General features: G+C 35.2%; 3 protein-coding genes across 3 annotated transcripts; 2 read left to right on the forward strand and 1 right to left on the reverse strand.

The window, feature by feature from the left end:
* Positions 1-240: 240 nt before the first annotated feature.
* LOC125583274 (disease resistance protein TAO1-like) lies at positions 241-9,531 on the reverse strand. Its single transcript, XM_048749908.1, has 5 exons — positions 9,253-9,531; positions 9,057-9,176; positions 5,414-6,231; positions 575-794; positions 241-321 (listed from the first exon to the last, which is right to left on the reverse strand). The coding sequence occupies exons 1-5, from the start codon at positions 9,529-9,531 to the stop codon at positions 241-243; spliced, it is 1,518 nt and encodes a 505-aa protein (XP_048605865.1).
* Positions 9,532-11,221: 1,690 nt separating this feature from the next.
* On the forward strand, positions 11,222-12,294 carry LOC125583275. The gene is made up of 2 exons (XM_048749909.1): positions 11,222-11,434; positions 11,650-12,294. Exons 1-2 carry the CDS (start codon positions 11,222-11,224, stop codon positions 12,292-12,294), a joined length of 858 nt encoding a protein of 285 aa, XP_048605866.1.
* A 578-nt stretch (positions 12,295-12,872) lies between these two features.
* Positions 12,873-14,047, forward strand: LOC125583276. The gene is made up of 2 exons (XM_048749910.1): positions 12,873-13,721; positions 13,763-14,047. Exons 1-2 carry the CDS (start codon positions 12,873-12,875, stop codon positions 14,045-14,047), a joined length of 1,134 nt encoding a protein of 377 aa, XP_048605867.1.
* Positions 14,048-19,331: the final 5,284 nt, after the last annotated feature.

Here is a 19,331-nt window from a genome sequence, read left to right on the forward strand (position 1 = left end):
AGTCATAACTTAAAAGTATTCTTCTTTTTTTTTAAGAGTCGAACGATGGGAAGAAATGATATACTTTGTAATATGTGGACATAATCAATGGATTTCATGATGATGATTTGCTAGTTTAGATATTATCAGTTTGTTCCTAAAAAAGTGGTTGTATCCACAAGCATCTTGTCTAAGATGGAGTTTTCACTGGATTTTCTTGCCTAAACACTTGAGTACTACGATTTCAAAGACACCAATCGTTCAAATCCCTGGTGAATTTGGAACTTGTAGGAAAGAGCATTCTTGTTGATGACCAACGGTTTGTCTCCCTTCCTTGAAAACCTTGCAACATATATTTGTGCTGAGGTAAGACAGGTGTAAGAGGTTTCTTGTAGCCCAATCAACTAGCCATTAAGGCAAGTGGTTAAGGTTCCATGTAGGCAACACGTAAAAAGTGCTTGTCTTATTTAGTTATTGCTTATACTATATCCTGCCATCGTCGAAGTATTTTCTTCACAGGTTCACACAAGGTCAGGGGAACACGATCGATCACATTCCGCTGCGTTCGTGTCGTGTGTCCATATTTTTTCCCCACACAATCTAGTCTCTCTAGAGACTCACAGTTTTCTGCATCTATGATTTGTAATGAATCTGGAAGCTGTGGGAGCGAAACCAGCTTTGTGCATCCCTTCGTTACAAGTTTATGTAGACAAGACATTTCCTTGACCCATGGAGCAACTTCTTGTATTCGTGTGTCGCTCAAGTGAAGCTCCGTGATGAGGTCAAACGCATGTTGGAGATAAACTTGAAGATAGCTTAGGATCCAAGTCATCTTTATCCTAGTTATATTATGTTTAGAATAATAATGTTTCCTAATGAGTTTAGGAAAAAAGTCTCTATATAAGAAGATGGTGAGGTGTGCCATGAACTTATGAGTTTAGAGATTATTGTGAGAGCTTAAGTTTTGAGAGATTTTTTTAAGCTAATAAAGTGTGAGTTATAATCTTTGAGTTCATAAGTTATCGTTGAGATCATCACATTAGGTCAATAATTGGTATCAGAGCAAAATCAAATTCTGAAATCAAATTCATCGAGCTATGGGTGATATAACGACGACTGTGGTTACAAAACCTAAGGAGGGATCCTCATCCATAAATTGCTCGATGTTAAGCACGACAAATTATACAGTATGGTCAATCCGGATGAAGATACTTCTTAAGGTTCATAAGGTATGGGAGATTGTGGAGACTGAGACAAACGAGATCGACAAGAATAATTTGGCCACAGCTCTTATCTTTCAATCCATTCCAGAAGCACTTATACTACAAGTTGGAGAATTAGACACCGCGAAGAAAGTATGGGACGCTATAAAGGCACGCCAACTTGGTGCAGATAGGGTTAGAGAAGCTTGATTGCAAACTCTAATGGCGGAATTCGATCGCTTGAAGATGAAAGAAACCGAATCAATCGATGACTTCGTCGGCAAGCTATCAGAAATATCGTCAAAATCTGCGGCGTTGGGAGTGACTTTAGAAGAGCCCAAGCTTGTTAAGAAGTTCTTGTCAAGTTTGCCAAGGAAGAAGTATATACATATAGTGGCATCTCTAGAGCAAGTCCTTGATCTAAACGTCACTAGCTTTGAGGATATAATCAGTCGTTTAAAGGCGTATGAGGAACGGATCGCTGAAGATGAGGGGGAAGGTAATGATGAGCAAAACAAGCTAATGTATGCTCACTCAGAGAATCAAAGCTCTCAGTCAAATCGTGATTATAATGGAGATTACCGAAACAGAGGATGCAGAGGAAGGTCATATGGAAGAGGACGAGGACGTGGAAGATACTATCGTGAGTTTGACATGTCGAAGATAACGTGTTTTCGTTGCGACAAGAATGGCCACTTTGCTTCAGGGTGTCCCGATCGATTACTCAAGCTGCAAGAAACGTATGAAAACAACAAGATCGACGACACACAAGAAGCAGATGGGCTCTTGATGAATGAGGTCATTTATCTCAATGAGAAGAACGTAAAACCAAAGGATTTTGAGACGGGATCCAACAACGATAGGATATGGTACTTAGATAATGGCGCGAGCAACCATATGACGGGAAAGCGAAGTTACTTCAAGACTATTAATGAGACGATAACAGGGAAGGTTAGATTTGGCGATGACTCAAAGATAGACATTAAAGGAAAAGGATCAATATTATTCATAAGCCAGAATGGAGCAGAAAAGGTACTAGCCGATGTTTACTACATACCAGATCTCAAAAGCAACATCATAAGTCTAGGACAAGCTACCGAGTCCGGGTGTGAAGTCAGAATGAAAGAAGAGTATCTTACACTCCATGACAAAGAAGGAAAGCTCATTGTACAAGCTAAAAGATCAATGAATCGACTCTACAAAGTATTAATGGATATATTTGAGACAAAGTGTTTTCTCTCAACCGCTCAAACCGAATCTATCAGATGGCATGCTCGTTTAGGGCATATTGGAGAGAACTCAATGAAATCAATGGTTAAAGATCAACTGGTGTTGGGACTACCAAAGCTAACTGTCGCGAATGGAACATGTTCATCATGTCTGTTAGGGAAACAAGTCAGACGACCCTTCCCAAATTCATCTTCATTCCGAGCAGAGAAAGCATTGGAGCTTATTCATGGTGACCTATGCTGACCTATCTCACCTCCAACAGCCGGCAAAAATCGATACATATTTGTACTTATTGATGATTATTCTAGATACATGTGGTCAATACTCTTGAAAGAGAAAAGCGAGGCATTTGAGAAGTTCAAAACATTCAAGACTATGGTTGAAAGAGAAACAAAAGAGACAATCAGAACTCTGAGAACAGACAGAGGAGGTGAATTCACATCAAATGAGTTCAGATCATTTTGTGAAACCGCAGGCATCAATGGACATCTGACTGCTCCGTACTCATCTCAGCAAAACGGGGTAGTGGAGCGACGAAATAGAACCCTATTAGAGATGACAAGGAGTATTCTCAAGCATACGAAAGTTCCAAATTACCTATGGGGTGAAGGAGTAAGGCATGCGACTTATCTTATTAATAGAGTTGCAACGAGAGTTTTGATTACGCAAACACCTTATGAAGCTCTAAGAGGACGGAAGCCTAACATCGAGCATCTTAGAGTGTTTGGCTGCATAGGTTATGCCAAAACAGACACACCACATCTGCGAAAGTTAGATGACATAACAAGAGTTCTAGTTCACTTGGGAACATAACCAGGCTCTAAAGCCTATTGGTTATTTGATCCTCTGAACCGAACAATAGTTGTAAGCAGAAACGTCGTGTTTGATGAGAGCAAAACCTGGAACTGGAATACTTCAGCGAAGGATGGTATGAATGATTCGGGTACTTTCAAAGTTCAGTTTAGTGAATATGGAAACAATGGCATAGAAGAAGATGAAGATACAGAGAGTACTCATAATGATGATATAATGACAGACGATGATAAAAGGGAACAACACGAACCTACGGTGGCTCTTGATACAGAGCATACTCTACCCGAAGTGAGAAGATCAACTCATGTAAGTAAAAGACCTGATTATCTAGAAGATTATGTGTTGTTAGCAGAGATAGAAGGTGAGAGACTACTTCTGTTGCTGAATGAAGAACCAAGCGAGTTTCTTGAAGCCGTAGAAGAGAAAGTATGGAGAGAGGCATGTGATGATGAGATATCGAGTATAGTGAAGAATAATACATGGGATTTAGTAGACTTACCACCAGGAACAAAGGCAATTGGTTTGAAGTGGATTTTCAAAATCAAGAGGAACTCAGATGGAACCATCAGCAAACATAAGTCAAGACTAGTAGCAAAAGGCTACATTCAACGTCACGATATAGATTATGAAGAAGTCTTCGCTCCTGTAGCTCGTATTGAAACCGTACGTCTAATCATATCTTTGGCCGCTTCTAATGGATGGGAAGTGCATCACCTTGATGTCAAAACCGCTTTCTTGCATGGGGATTTAAAGGAGAACGTTTATGTAAGCCAACCAGAAGGATATGAAGTTAAAGGAAGTGAGAGTAAGGTATATAAGTTGAAGAAGGCTCTATATGGTTTGAAGCAAGCTCCTAGGACATGGAATGAGAAGTTAAACAAAGCTATTGGAGAGTTAAGATTCGAAAGGTGTACTAAAGAGCCATCGCTTTACCGGTTGAGGAAGGACGGGAACCTCTTGCTTGTGGCATTCTATGTCGACGATTTGCTTATAGCAGGATCTCAGGTCGAGTTAATCAATGATTTCAAGAAGAATATGTCAGCAAAATTTGAGATGAGTGACCTTGGTTTTTTGACTTATTATCTTGGTATTGAGGTACTACAATATGATGGAGGAATCTCTATAAGACAAGAGGGATATGCGAAAAAGATATTAGAAGAGACAAACATGATTGAGTGTAACGCAACGCAATTTCCCATGGATGCCGGTCTGGTTCTTTCGAAGTCAGAAGAAGAATCAAGCGTTGAAGAAAAGAACAACCGAAGGATTATAGGATGCTTGCGTTACTTGCTGTACACAAGACCTGATCTATCCTATTCTGTTGGTGTGCTGAGCAGGTATATGCATTCACCTAAGGAGTCACATTTTGCGGCGCTAAAACAAGTCCTCCGGTACGTGAAAGGAACTTACTCTTACGGGCTTGACTTCAAGAGATCAGAGAATGCAACGCTGATAGGATACATTGATAGTAGTCACAATGTGGATGTCGATGATGGAAGAAGTACAACAGGCCATATGTTCTACTTGAATGATTGTCTCATCACTTGGTGTTCCCAAAAGCAAGAAACTGTTGCCCTCTCATACTGTGAAGCTGAATTCATGGCGGCCACTGAAGCAGCGAAACAAACAATTTGGTTGCAAGAGTTGTTAGCTGAGATAGTAGAGAAGCCGTGTGAAAAGGTTGTGGTTCGGATCGACAATAAATCAGCAATAGCGTTAACCAAGAACCCGGTCTTTCATGGACGAAGTAAGCATATCCATAAACGATATCACTTTGTAAGGGAATGCATAGACAATGATCAGATGGAGGTAGAGCATGTCGCAGGGACACTTCAAAAGGCTGACATTTTGACAAAAGCCTTGGGACGCATCAAGTTTAAGGAGATGAGAGAACTGATTGGAGTGAAAGATTTGAGAAGTTATGATTTCAAGTTTAAGTGGGTGATTGTTGGAGATAAACTTGAAGATAGCTTAGGATCCAAGTCATCCTTATCCTAGTTATATTATGTTTAGAATAATAATGTTTCCTAATGAGTTTAGGAAACAAGTCTCGATATAAGAAGATGGTGAGGTGTGCCATGAACTTATGAGTTGAGAGATTATTGTGAGAGAATTTTGAGAGATTTTCTTAAGCTAATAAAGCGTGAGTTATAATCTTTGAGTTCATAAGTTATCGTTGAGATCATCACATTAGGTCTTCACTGTATGACATATGTAACCTTTCAAGACGAGACCATGACCTGATTGATGGATGAACTTCTTCAACTGCAGTACCATTGAGCGTTAAAACTCTAATGTTTGTGGAAATCTCAGGAAAGCTTTTCAATAACGAGCAGTCACTGAGATCAAGCTCATCAAGAGATTTAATGTTGATGTTGTTAGGAAGGGCCTTTAGCTTTGAACAACCATTCAAACACAAGTATTGCAAATTATGAAGATTCCCAATAGAAGAAGTGAGCTCCACAAAGCTTGCGCTTCCGGTGAGATACAAACTCCTGACATTAGTCATATTTCCCATAGAAGAGGGGAGCTCCACAAGGCTTAAGCATCCTTCCAGATCCAGATTGGTGAGATTAGTCATGTTGCCAATAGAAGAGGGGAGCTCCACAAGGCTTAAGCATCCTTCGAGATCCAGATTTCTGAGATTAATCATATTGCCAATAGAAGAGGGGAGCTCCACAAGGCTCGAGCATCCATATAAATTCAACTTCTTGAGATTAGTCATATTTCCAATAGAAAAAGGAAGAAGGCTTGAGCATCCATATAAATTCAACTTCTCGAGATTAGTCATATTTCCAATAGAAAAAGGGAGCTCCATAAGGCTTGAGCAATCGGTGAGATCTAAATCGTGGAGATTAGTCATATTTCCAATAGAAAAGGGAAGCTTCTCAAGGCTAGAGCATTTACAAATATTCAATTTTCGGAGATTAATGGCAGTTGAAAGATCAGGAAGCTCCTTTAGATTTCTGGATTCAAACAAATCCATCCACTTGAGATTTCCAATCGTCTGTACAAAAAAAAACAAAGTCATCCTTAAAAAGACGTCGATACATATTTCATGCAACAAATTTACTAGCAATCATGCCGATATTATCATTTTTTTCCTTTCTTACTAAAATATATTGTACTAGAAGCCAAGTAATAGATTAGAATAAAACGGAAGTATACAAACTACAAAGTCTTAGAGATATAAATATTTGTACTTACTTTATTTCCTTCCCACGGTTTCTCAAGGTTGCTATATCTCATATTTATTTCCACCAGGAACTCCGGATTAAAATTAGAAGGCAGACATGCCATCGGAAATTTTATCCAATGCAGTAATCTAACTTCTCGAGGTAGCCAGTTCAGACTTTCTAGTACGTATGGACTGGGGTGAAGAAAATCACTTTGAAATCTTAAGAATTGGACATTGGACATTCTTTCAAAGGCTCCATCACTTATCTTCAACTCGTTTCCCAGCTGAAAATTTATGCCTATAACACTTCGACTACCCTGAAAAATTAAAAAAACCCAAACATATATAAGCAAAGATGATTTGTTATCATATTTTCTGGGGAGAAATGCAGTGAACGACCAAAGTGAAAACTTACTAGTGTATCATCACGCAGTACTTGGCGGGGAAAAAGGCATTTTTAGACCCCAACAATTTGCGTCGAGCCTTTTTAGACCCAGACAAAACATAAGTGCGAAATCATTCTTGAAGAGATTTTTTAAAAATTTCAAAATTTCAACCCAAACTTGACTCCGTAACATAAAATCCTACTTGACTAACTTATCGTTAGTCAACTGTTAAACCATTCTTAGTCGGTTAAAAAAAAATTGCCGATTTCAACACGTACAATTTCGGTCATGCTTTTTTAGACCTAAACAATAAGTAAGTGTGATTTCATCCCTAAATACTAAAATTTAATATTATATATATATATATTTATTTGTTTATGATTTAATATTTATTTTTTAAATATATTTTATTATATTTAATTAATCATATAGTTAGATATGAATATAATTGTATTTATAAATGTCATTTTGTGATTTTTGGCCTTGTGTGTTATTTTGAAATAAAATTTGAGGATGTTTCTCATATTAATTAACTATCTATAAATTTATGTGAGCTTATTGGTTATGCTTTTTATAACATTTTATGTATTAATTTTTTGTTTTCCTTTGATTTTAAAGTTTAAATCTACTCACCTTATTTCTTCAACAAAATTCTGAACATCTAAAATTTTAATATTAAATATTTTATATTCAATTTACCTATATAAAGAGTTTTAACAAACCAAAAATTAGCCTTTTTCATTACACTACTAGATAAAACTATATGCTGTATACAACAAATAAAATTTATAAATTAATAGAATTATTTGAATTAAAAGATTCATAATTTTTAATAGTTTTCTATAAGGGTTGTGGTAAATAGTTTGTTTTCAAAGTTTGGCCTTAGACACCTGGAAAACTAAGCACGGTCTATTTTGCATAGACTTGTCCTTCTTTAGATGCATAGAAACTCTGCCAGATTCTTGTCTCTCTTGAAAGAAAGGAGCAACACGACAATAAGCGAGAACATAGCAGAGAGAAGATAAAATTTAAGAGAAGCTTGTCTATATATAGTGTGGGATCGAGCTCTTGTAGTTAGACTTAAGACACATAGACAGTACATTTATTGATTTGTTTTGAGAGTTAAACGCTAGATTAGTCCATCCTTGTTTGACTTGCACGGTACAAACATATCGATTGAATTACAAAAGTGCAAATTAATTAGTACACGCAACTACGCAAGTTAACCCATGATAATGTAAAACATATTTATGATTTTGATACACATGATGAACCCACTGAAAAATAAACCTATATTTGGATGAACTAGCTTTTTGCCCATGATGAACTCAATAAGGTGTGGAAAACTATGGTAAATCCCATTTTAAGAATTTCGTTGATAGTATACAAAACTACACATAATATATATATATATATATTAACTAGTTAATATATATTTATATGAAAATAACAACTAAAGGTAATAACCACTAGATGAGGGTCTTCAGAAATATCAAACGTTTAGCTTCACTCAAATATAAATTTACTTTGTATTGGGTTAATGTGTATATATTATGAGTAAGTTTTTTTCTAGAATTTCACTAATTACTTGTGTGATGGAGATCAGGAAATGTATTCAAAATAATAAATACGATATTCAGGGTTTACAGAAATATCAATTTAATTTTAGCCGGATTAAACTTTGATCGTAATTGCCACGTAGCATAATAACAATAAGCATGCAAGAAAAGAAAAGAAATTAAAAAAAGCAATCACTTGCCCAGGTCGGATCTTTTAATAAAAAATATATTTATTCTCTGATAGCTTATACAATTCATTCATCAATTGATTCATGAACAAAAAAACTATAGAGAGATTCCTGTCACTATTAATATTTTTGTTATTTAAAAACGTTGTCGCTATTAAGAACACCAGTCAGATAAACTGAGTAACTAAATGGACTTGGCGAACCCGACTTTCACACTTGACGGATTCTGGTAGTCAAAAACAGTGTGAAAGGCTCGCATGAATGGCTGACCCAATATCCTACAGTCAAACCACAAGCAGCGAAAAAGATTTGTATTATTTGAAATAAAAAAGGGTAAAGAATGATTTTTTTAAGAAAAACACAACTTACCACTAATTGTTTCCACCATCAACGAACGTAGTCGTGCACACCTCTTTTTTTTCCAATTATTTCTCGACGTATATACTATAATAAACGAGAAAATAAGTTACAAAACAAGGAAATTAATTAATAGAAGAATGAAAATTGTTAGCTGGACTTACATCACTTGGTTTGAGAGGGAAAAGCTTTCCAGCGATTGTGAAGGTAATCGCAGGTAGCTTCGAGAGGTCCAGACAGCCTCTAGCTGCAAAGATGCCCTGATTGATTTTTGCGATCAACTCCTTAACATTAAAATAAAGTTAATTAGCAAATGAGAGATAATCTAAAAAAAATTGGTAATTAAAGACTTATTCTTACCGGTGGACCAAGGATGTTTGAAGTTCCCGAGTCAACAATAGCTTTGCATCCTGTTGAGCAGATTTTGGTGTCTTTTTTACCCACCAAAATGTTGTACATACTTAATAGGTTTTTGTTCCCTTCAACAGGAACATAAGTATGTGTCCCGGTGAAGTGCCTTGTGTTGATACCTCCAAACGTTATCTCCCCACCATCGTCGCCACCTTTCTTTCCAGAGTCGGAGTACCTTCCAAGCCAAATTGAAAATACTTTGGTTTTAACCTTCCCTTGCTTTATCATCGTGTTCCAAACGGGACTAGTGATCCCTTCTGTGGGAGAGATTAGGCGGAGTCCCAATATACCATCGAAACGGGCCTTAAAAATCTGATCATCATGCGGAGCTGTAGTAGCCTATACGAAGGATTGTCCGGCGAGAGCAATCCCACCAATCTCCACTGTGTCACTGCTTACAAAACCCTTGAGAGATCCTGTCAAGTAACCGATATCTACCCTTTTTCCTGTTGCACACATATGAAATATTTTCAGATTTTGAGATCCAGACACAACAAAAAATTCACACCAATGTTTTCTGTAAGAAAATACCAGTTACATACCGTTGCCTCTTTTATACGTACTCGACGCACTTGAGTCGTATTTAGGGTGAGGGAATTGACCCCTAGGCCAAATCTGTGACGGAATCCAGTGGTCAGCACTTCCAGTATCAAGAAAGACCTTGAAGTTTTGCCCAGGGCTCCCGATTTGAATCTCTCCGTAGTATGCATTATCGTACGAGTTATGTAACATCACACTATTCGTTGATGTAGTATCCATCGTTAAATTGATCCTCACAATTGCGTGAACTAAAAGAAAAGAAAGAAATTAATATATTGCTAAGCATATAGATATATAATTAGGCGCTGTTCGTTTGCTCAGTCAACTGATCCATCTGGGTGAAGGTGAATGTCGGTGTTCGTTTAGTGTAATTAATCGGTACATCCAGATGGATCACCTGGGTGAGCTTCGAAAACTCAGCTGAACTTTTTTTTTAAAATTGGCTGAGTCTTCAACATGCATCCAGCTGCAGCTGATTCAGTCAAAAACGGTCAATGACAAAAATGACCCTGCTACACATAACCCTAAAGCTTCACTCTCATCTCTCACGTACTCTCTCTCTCTCTCTTGATGGCCAATCTCTTCTCCTCTGACATCTCACCGGTGAACTCTTCGATCTCTCTCATGTCGACCTCTTCGATCTCTCTCTCCGGTGACCTCTCTCTCCGGTGAACTCTCTCTCTCTCAGGCTCCGGCGACCTCTCTCTCTTCGTCTCTCTCTCTCTCTCTCTCTCTCTCTCTCTCAGGCGCTCTCTCTCGGACTCTCTCTCCGGCTCTCTCTGTCTCTCTCTCAGGCGGTCTCTCTCAGGCGCTCTCTCTCTCAGGTAAGAGTTTCTAGCTCTAGTTTCTATATCCTATAAGTTATGTTGTGGGTTTTGAGTAGTCTTTGTGTTTGCTCTCTCAGGTTCTCTCTCAGGCTCCGGAGACCTCTCTCTCTCAGTCTCTCTCTCCGGCTCTCTCTGTCTCTCTCTCAGGCGCTCTCTCTCTCTCTCTCTCAGACGCTCTCTCTCTCTCTCTCTCTCTCTCAGGTAAGAGTTTCTAGCTCTAGTTTCTATATCCTATAAGTTATGTTGTGGGTTTTGAGTAGTCTTTGTGTTTGTTCTCTCTCAGGTTCTCTCTCTCTCTCTCAGGCTCCGGAGACCTCTCTCTCTCAGTCTCTCTCTCCGCCTCTCTCTGTCTCTCTCTTACAATGACATCCATCCCTGGAACTGATGTGAGTATCTTCCCCTCTAATCTCTTATTTGATCTCGGTTTTGTCAAATGCTTTTCTTATTGTCTTGAATCTTCAAATAAGAATCTTACATGGAGTGACGAACAAACACGTTTCTTTCTTCAACTAAGACTTGATGAGAATCTGAAAGGAAACATAAGAAAACAGATGGTTAATGAGGCTGGGAGACAGACGATAATGGATAAGTTCTATGAGGCATTTGGTATAAAAATTCCATGGAGAAAATTTGGGATAAAGTGCAATACTTGCAAGAAGCAGTATGGGTCTTTTAAGAAGTTGACTCGGAACAGAACGGGGCTTGGTTTTGATTCAACCGGATTCATCAACATGAGTGAGGACTGGTGGAATGAGCGATGTAAGGTACAAGTTCTAATCCTCTTAATTTTACTGGTTCATAGTTGTGTCTCTGTTACTGTCCTTAGTTGAAACAAGCTCATAGTTGTGTCTCTGTTACTGTCCTTAGTTGAAACAAGATCATAGTTGTGTCTCTGTTACTGTCAAATAACTTGTATTGTTTTATCTTGTGTCTCTATGAAAATACAGTGTTCTCACTTTGAATTTTGTTCTTGTTTCAGGAGTGGCCAGGTGTTAGAAAATTTAAAGACAAGCCGGTAGCAAATATGGATTTGATGGAGAAGGTATTTGGCGCAGTTTATATCAGTGGAGGAGAAGGTTGGTCTGCTCAGCAAGGTGAAGGTGTTTTAGACACAAAGCACTCAGATCATGATGATGATATTGATGGTGAAGATGACGCTGAGTCAAGGCGTGACATTCCTACTCAAGAAGATGTTGGAGCTGAATCAAGGCGTGGTGTCCCTACTCAAGAAACTGATGTTGCGTCTGAATCAAGAAATTTTGGAACAAAGAATGCTGGCCCTTCTTCCTCTAGGTCAAAGGTTAATAGGAAAAGATCAAGGAATGTACAAGCAGGACGAGCTGTGGCTGATGTGATTAGGAAGAGTGTTGAGTCTCGAGACAAGATTCTTTCCCACAAGAATCATCTAATAGAGAATCATCCTGAGTTTAGTTGTAGTCAACTTCGAGCTATGGATGTTCTACGCTCCTTGCCTGCCCTAAGGATGTGGTCTCCTCTCTACAAAGCTTCAATTAACCATCTCAAAGAAGATGCTGCAAACCGCCAGACTTTCTTGTTTTATGGAGATGATGAGAACAAGGTTCTTTATTTGGAGTTTGCAACTGGTGAAAGTAGAGATCATTGAGGAGCTGTTTATGTTTATGTCTGCCTATGTCTTAGTTTAGTATGAACTCTAGAATGAATGTTTTAGTGACTATGTTTATGACAATATTTTATGAGTTTCACCTTACTGAAATGTGTATGTTTATTTTTATTTTGAAGTGGCAATACAACTCTTGTGGATAAGCTGTTCCTATGTAGCAGCTCTTATACACTTCTAGCTTAAAGTCTCCAAGATACAATGAATAGTAAGGTATGTGGTTATAAAAGCTTTGCACTGTTATAAGTGCTTTGCATATAAGATTTTATGTTCATCTAATCCTTTATATTAGAACTATGCTTGTCGTATTATGTATAAGATTAATTTAAACCTGCTGGTGTCTCATATATGCATGCACGTTTGAACTTATTCTAACCTTATTATTTGTGTAGAAAGTTAAAAAAGCATTAAACAATTTTGGGTAAACTTGGCATGTGATAAATGGACACGTTTATGTTGAGTGCTTTACATTATGTGACATACGTTTTATTAAAAGGCTATATCTGGTTGTATGCTTTATGTGGTTTCAGGACACGTTTAGGTTCTTAGTTTAAGATGAGGACATGGATCTGATACTAGATGAGGAGAAACACATGTTTGCTCTTACAGAAGAAACGTATGGAGTGGCAGAAGTTAATACTAACAAAGAGTTAGTGAGGACAAACCGAGGTGGAGGTTGGCGTCGTGTGCAACGTTTCATGAACGAATCAGAGGTACAATGCTATGACATTCTTCGCATGAACCAGTCAACATTTAATAGCTTATGTAAGTTACTATCAGAGAAGTATCAGCTAGTAGAGTCTGTTCATGTTTACCTAGAAGAGAGTGTAGCAATGTTCTTAGAGATGGTTGGACAAGATTTAACCGTACGGGCTTTGGCTGAGAGATACCAGCATTCATCTGGCACAGTGAAAAGGAAGCTAGATGAGGTTTTAAGTTCTTTGTTGAAACTCGCAGCAGACATTGTGAAACCTGGAAGGGATGAGTTTGCAAGTGTTAGTCCTATTCTAGTAGATGATCCGCAATATTACCCTTTTTTTAAGGATTGCATAGGTGCTCTAGATGGAACTCATATGCCGGTTCGTCCTCCTTCTGTGAATGTCGAACCATTCAGAGGTAGAAAAGGAGAACCAACTATGAATGTCTTAGCTATATGTAATTTCAGTATGAAATTCATATATGCTTATGTGGGGGTTCCTGGGAGAGCACATGATACAAAAGTGTTGACATATTGTGCTAAGGAAGAAGCTTCTTTTCCTCATCCTCCAGTTGGAAAGTATTATCTAGTAGACTCTGGATACCCAACTAGAACTGGTTATTTAGGACCTCACAGTAGAACTAGATATCACTTGGATCAGTTTGTTAGAGGAGGACCGCCAACAGCAGAGAATTATTCAACCGAAAGCATTCTCGTTTGCGTTCAGTAATTGAGAGAACATTTGGAATATGGAAGTCTAAGTGGAGGGTTCTTGACCACAAGCACCCTAAGTATGATCTGACGAAATGGGTGAAGATTATGACAGCAACAATGGCTCTTCACAATTTTATCAGAGATTCAAACCATGAGGATTGTGATTTTGCACATTGGAAAAGAGTGGAAGAATATGAACATCGCGGGGATGAAGTGACAGAGAATGATGATCATGTTGCATACATACCAGCTGGAGATAGAGTTATGGAAGCTATGCGAGATTCCATTACTGAGGAGATGGCGAGAGGACGTCGACTTCCATACTAAATGTAAGTTGTTTTTACATATTTGCTTTTATATACATTAACTTATAAGCACATTGATATTGATTTAATTTTTTGTTATGAAGCTTGTATGTGGTTTTAGGTGGAGTATCTTCATATCATCGACCGAAGATTTGAATTTCAAATGCAACATAATGACTTTCTATTTATCATTAAACTATTGTTGGATTTTAGTGTATTTTAAAATTTGTGAAAATCTGTTGTTTGAGTTTATTAAAGTTATGAGAAACTATTTTTGCTATTTATGTTAAAGTTTATCATCAAATAATTGTTGGAATTTAATTTAAATATTATAATCAAAATTATAAAATTATAGTCATTTTTATAATTTCATTGTCATATTTTCTTGAAAATAAATTTATGAATGTTAAAATAATAATTTTAAAATGATTTTGTTGTAATTATAATTTAGATAAGATATTAAAATTAATATGATTAATATAAAAATAATAAATATGAGTTAAGAGTAATATTAAAAGACATGTCCTTTTTAGTCATTTTATCATCAAATGCATCTGGATGCAACTACATATTCAAAAAAAGGTAATCAAACGAACACATCTGCATCCAGATGCTTCATCTGGATGCACCTTCCAAATGTACAAACGAACAACATCCAGATGAAGCATCTGGATAAAACATCCAGATGGAGCTTCTGGATAAAACATCCAGATGGATCAGCTGGATTCACCTTCCAGATTTACAAACGAACAAGACCTTAGTTTAAGTACAAATTTAAATACCTGCTAGCGAATGGAACACAAGGGAAAGGAAAAGAAACTTCAAGCTACCCATCCCTTCTCTCATTTTTTCCTTTTTATTAATTCTAATTTGATTATCACTCTCTGTCTGTGAAACTTAAGACACTGGCTATCCGTTGTATTTATAGTAAGGCCCTGTTCGTTTGTACATTTGGAAGATGCATTCATATGGTTCATCTAGATGTCTTATCCAGATGTCTTATCCAGATGCTCCATCTGGTGTTGTTCGTTTCTTCATTTCGTCCATGCATCCAGATGAATCATCTGAATGCAACTATTTTCGTTTGCTTTTCATTTTTTAACTTCCATCTAAATCCAGGCGGACTTGTTAATAAAATGATTAAAATATAATTTCTTACGTTTCGGCAGAAAAATAGCATATTTACGGTTTTGGCGGAAAATATTTTTGTGGTTTTTGAGGGAAAATGTGTTTTTGGCAAAAAAGTGCATTTTTGTGGTTTTGACGGAAAATACGTTTTTATGGGTTTGGCAGAAAAATATGTTTTTTGCAGTTTGGACCGAAAAGTGTGTTTTGCGGTTATGGCGGGAAAAGTGTTTTTGACGTGAAATTTTTTTTTCACGATTTTGGCGGAAAAAGATTTTTCGCGATTTTGGCGTAAAAAGCATTTTTGCGGTTTCGACGGAAAATACATTTTCCCGGTTTTGGGTGGGAAAATACATTTTTCCGATTTTGGCGGGAAAATGTATTTTTCCGATTTTGGCGAGAAAATGCGTTTTCCAGTTTTGGCGGGAAAATGTGTTTTTCCGATTTTGGGAGGAAAATTATGTTTTCCGGTTTTGGCGGGAAAATTGGGTTTTCCAGTTTTGGCGGAAAAATGAATTTTTCCGGTTTTGGCGGGAAAATTGTGTTTTCTAGTTTTGGCGGAAAAATGTTTTCGGTTTTGTCGGGAAAATTTCGTTTTCCGGTTTTGGGGGGAAATTGTGTTTTCCAGTTTTGGCGGGAAAATCCGTTTTTCCAGTTTTGGCGGGAAAATTCCATTTTCTGGTTTTGTGGGGGAAATTGTGTTTTCCAGTTTTGGGAAAATGCATTTTTCCGGTTTTGGCGGAAAAATTCTAGTTTCCGATTTTGGCGGGAAAATGTGTTTTCTGGTTTTGGCGGGAAAAACCGGTTTTGACGGGAAAATTGCGTTTTTCGGTTTTGGCGAGAATTTGGCGAGAAATTCCTTTTTGTGGTTTTGGCCGGAAAATGCTTTTTAGAGTTTGGCGGGAAAATGCATTTTTCTGTTTTGGCGGGAAAATGCGTTTTTTTTTTGTTTTGACGGGAAAATGCGTTTTTTAGGTTTTGGTCGAAAAGCGTGGTTTTACTGGTTTGGCCGAAAATGTGTTTTTATGGAAATGTGCGTTTTACGTTTTTTTGGCGGAAAAACGCATCTTGCGGTTTTGACGGGAAAATGTGTTTTTCAGTTTTTGTGAGAAAGTGCATTTTTTGGTTATAGCAGAAAAATGTATATGCAGAAAAATGTATACGCAAAAGAATAGAATTTAGGGTTTGAAAATAATATTTTGATTTTAAAAGGTCATTTTTGTCATTTATCATTTTGGACTGAACTAGATGCATTTGCATCCAGATGCACCATCAAGACTCACATTCATTTGGGTGAGAATTTGAGATAATTTTTAAAAATTCAGCTGAGTGATCCATCTGGATGTAACATTATAATACACAAAACGAGCATCGATTTGCGTGGGATCATATGGGTGAGCAAACGAACAGGGTCTAATAGAGCTGGTGAGAGATGAGGGAGGATGGTTCGGAGATGAGAGAGGGCTCGGCGTCGGACTAATATTTAATATTTCATCCTCTTTCTTCCATATTTTTTTCCTTCAAATATACACCGTCAACCATGCTATATTTATGATTGCACTAACTCCATATATTTTCATAAAATATGAACTTGTTTTTATATATATATATATATATACACGATTTTCTTTTTGTGTGCACGTGATTGATTAATACGTGTAATAAGTTTCATTTCCTATTTATTAGATATACATAAGATACGTGTAATAAGTTTCATTTCCTATTGATTAATACGTGTAATATAAGATATACATATCGTATATATTAGCAATGGTCATAAGTTTCATTTCCTATTTATTCAATAAAATATGTTTCCTTGCTTTGGGTAATATATAGTATAAATGCTGCATACATAAGATGTTATAAATATCGTATGTCATAATTTTATTTTATTTTATTTTCTGGTAAAATAACGTTTGATTACATTACAATATTACATTATAAAGAATTAACTAGGATAAGACCTTCGCCTTGTGCAGGATGAGTTTATTTGTATATATTATCGATAGTTTCTTTTATATATTTGATCATTTTATTTATATATAAAATATTTTTTGCTGTTATTATATAATTTCTTTCCGATGGATCGGATCAATTTTTATTAAAAATAATGGAACAAAACTATAATTAATACATCATGGGTTGATCGGATTGGACATTAAACAAATTATGACATAAAAACCTTATTTTTTCTATCGAACACATTCTTTAAAAAAATGAACACTATTGTTTTCACAGTTGAATTATTTTGACTTTTATCTTCCATATAGTTTTGAAAGCTTTCAAATCAACCATCAAATTGATACATGTCATTTTAATGTTTTTAGTCGTATACTTAAGGAAAACTTACATTTTTGTAATTTAAAGTCGTTTTAAAAAAATTCAAAATATAACATATAAGAAAAAATCTAACATATAAGAAAAATATAGCATATAAGGTGTCCTCATTTTTGTATTTTAAAGTCGTTTAAAAAAAATATAACATATAAGGTTTTCTCATTTTTTTAATTTAAAGTCATTTTAAAAAGTTCAAAATATAACATATAAGAAAAAAACGAATTTTTTAATTATATGGTTAATGTGATTGTTTATTTTTTTTTAATAATATAAAATTAAAAAAAAAATGAAGAAGGATGCGAAAATTGTTATCAAATCTTTATTATTCATAATAATTAATTGTCATATATATGTAAATCATATTAGGTAATTTTGTAGCTTTTGTTTAGGGAAAGAATACACACTTCCTATATTTTAGGTTAATATAACGTTCTCTAGTGGACATTAAACAAATTATGACTTAAAACCCTTATTTTTTTTCCTCGAACACATTCTTGAAAAAGTGAATAGTATTGTTTTCACAGTTGAATTATTTTGACTTTTATCTTACATATGGTTTTAAAAGCTTTCAAATCAACCGTCGAACTGATACATGTCATTTTAATGTTTTTAATTGTATACTTAAGGAAAACTTACATTTTTGTAATTTAAAGTCGTTTTAAAAAATTCAAAATATAACATATAAGAAAAAATCTAACATATAAGAAAAATATAACATATAAGGTGTCTTCATTTTTGTATTTTAAAGTCGTTTAAAAAAATTATAACATATAAGGTTTCCTCATTTTTGTAATTTAAAGTCATTTTAAAAAAATCAAAATATAACATATAGGAAAAAATCAAAAAATTTTATTATATGGTTAATGTGATTGTTTATTTTTTTTAATAATTTAAAATTAAACAAAAATAAACGAGGATGCGAAAATTGTTATCAAATCTTTATTATTCATAATCATTAATTGTCCATATATATGTAAATCATATTAGGTAATTCTGTAGCTTTTATTTAAGGAAAGAATACACACTTCTTATATTGTAGGTTAATATAATGTTCTCTAGTGGACATTAAACAAATTATGACATAAAAACCTTATTTTTTCCATCGAACACGTTCTTGAAAAAAGTGAACAGTATTGTTTTCACAGTTAAATTATTTTGACTTTTATCTTCCATATGGTTTTGAAAGCTTTCAAATCAACCATCGAATTGATACATGTCATTTTAATGTTTTTAGTCGTATATTTGAGGAAAGCTTACATTTTTGTAATTTAAAGTCGTTTTTAAAAAAATTCAAAATATAACATAAAGAAAATTCTAACATATAAGAAAAATATAACATATAAGGTGTCTTCATTTTTGTATTTTAAAGTCGTTTTAAAAAAAAAAATAACATATAAGGTTTCCTCATTTTTGTAATTTAAAGTCATTTTAAGAAATTCAAAATATAACATATAAGAAAAAAATCTAATTTTCTTATTATATGGTTGATGTGATTGTTTAATTTTTTTAATAATATAAATTTAAACAAAAATGAAGAAGGATGCAAAAATTGTTATCAAATCTTTATTATTCATAATCATTAATTGTCATATATATGTAAATCATATTAGGTAATTCCGTAGCTTTTATTTAAGGAAAGAATACACACTTCCTTTATTTTAGGTTAATATAATGTTCTCTAGTGCTATATAGTTATGGAATAATGTGAAACCTTTAGATTAAGCTATACTTTATATTAAATGCTCTAGAATTCTGTGAAACAAAATTTAGAAGGCATTTAGAATGCCACCTAAAATTTGAAGGTTTTTTTAATTAATACAAAATTAAGATTTTAATTTTTCAAA

The sequence above is a fragment of the Brassica napus genome, chromosome C3, assembly GCF_020379485.1.
Source record: "Brassica napus cultivar Da-Ae chromosome C3, Da-Ae, whole genome shotgun sequence".
NCBI classification, from domain to species: Eukaryota; Viridiplantae; Streptophyta; class Magnoliopsida; order Brassicales; family Brassicaceae; genus Brassica; species Brassica napus.